The 1,572-nt window shown below is 37.5% G+C and overlaps 1 protein-coding gene across 2 annotated transcripts in view; it reads left to right on the forward strand.

Moving 5' to 3' along the window:
- LOC107727587 (adaptor related protein complex 3 subunit beta 2) overlaps positions 1-1,572 on the forward strand; it is a 57,542-nt gene that overhangs the window by 30,341 nt on the left and 25,629 nt on the right. For both annotated transcript variants that reach the window (XM_016537507.1, XM_016537517.1), the window contains exon 5: positions 749-909. In XM_016537507.1, the coding sequence (XP_016392993.1) occupies positions 749-909 (161 nt within the window). The remainder of the gene's footprint in view (positions 1-748; positions 910-1,572) is intronic.

The following is a 1,572-nucleotide window of genomic DNA, read 5'->3' on the forward strand; positions in this document are numbered from 1 at the left end:
ATATATATATATATATATATATATATATATATTCATAATATGTATAGATGTAAAACATTTAATGTTACAAATTTTAACAAACATTTAATGTTACAAAATGTTGAAATTTATCATTTTATTTCGACTTTATTTAAAATAAGAAAAATGTTTAAATAGGTTTAGTTTTAGTTAACAATAAAACTGTACTTTGTACTTTGCTGGTGATGTAAAGTGCTACTGTACTTTTGAGTATGTAGTAAGATTATTACATCATAAAGTTGTATTTTGATACCACAGACCTTGCATACGGTTTGCTTTTCCCCCTCACCTTACAATTCATGATGACTTTTAGGTTCATATATTTAAAGCTTCTGTGGTTTTCTAATCATTTTGTTCTCAAAAGGGCAATGGAGAACTGTTACAAACCTCTTCCACATTGCAAGAGGATTTGGGAAACACTAAACCATAAATGAAATGCATATTGCTAGAATCTGGAAATGGTATTCCATTCATGTTCCCTGTGTACTTTGACTGGAGAGGCACTTTCAAATATATACCTACAGCACATAGTACATAGTATGGAGAATATGCTAATAGTGAAGCAGCTAAATGCTCAGTAAACGCTCAAAATGGTGCAAAAGTGTCATATGGGACCAAAAATGCCCTCTAGTGTTCACATAAAGGAAATACCTCTCACACCCTTTAATTCTGCTGTGTGAAGTCACATTATTGAAGCATTCTCTGTGAATCATTGTAACCCCTGATTCAGGACCCCAACCAGCTGATCCGTGCGAGCGCCCTGCGTGTGCTGTCCAGCATCAGAGTGACCATCATCGTGCCCATCATGATGTTAGCCATCAAAGAGGCGGCGTCTGACATGTCTCCATACGTCCGCAAGACCGCAGCTCATGCCATACCCAAACTACACAGGTACAGTCAAGCAAGTGTCTGGTCTGAACACAAATTTGCCATTGGGAGTAATTCATTGTTCATTTAGATAATGCTGCCGTTTATTACCATGTTTTTAATTTAAAGGCAGGGTAGGTGATTTGGTTCAAAAACATTTTTTGTTATGCTGGTTGAAAGTCTCTTCACATCCCGACAGCAATCACTACGTTAAGTGGTCTAAATGTATTTATATGTATTTATATCATTTGTGGAAAGCGTAGGACCATAAAAGGTTTGTCCAATCAAAATGTTCGGTCCGATAGGCTGTCCTACCTGCCTGTCAAAATATGCATTTGCATACCTCTGTGCACCCTGTTCACCCAGACATGATTATCAGTGCATTCCATCGAGATTAAAAGAACCTGTTATTGTAATATTATGCGTTTGTACTGTAATATTTTCTCAGTGGTGAATGAGACATGAGGGAATCTGACAGCGTTGCATTCAATCCTCCACCAACGCCGTCTCTCATCGTATCGCTGGTTAGCTCTGGCGGAGCGCGTTCGTGTGTTTTTGGTGTGGCTTTGCAGAGTGAAAGATCTTGCTTTAAAAGCTAACATGCTATTGCTAGCCTTTCCGAAATTGCCTACCCTACCTTTAATTACACTGCCAAAAGGGGTCTTTTTTTCGAGTTTTACATTTTTT

The sequence above is a fragment of the Sinocyclocheilus rhinocerous genome, unplaced genomic scaffold, assembly GCF_001515625.1.
Source record: "Sinocyclocheilus rhinocerous isolate Xijiao unplaced genomic scaffold, SAMN03320098_v1.1 scaffold1605, whole genome shotgun sequence".
In the NCBI taxonomy this organism is placed as follows: Eukaryota; Metazoa; Chordata; class Actinopteri; order Cypriniformes; family Cyprinidae; genus Sinocyclocheilus; species Sinocyclocheilus rhinocerous.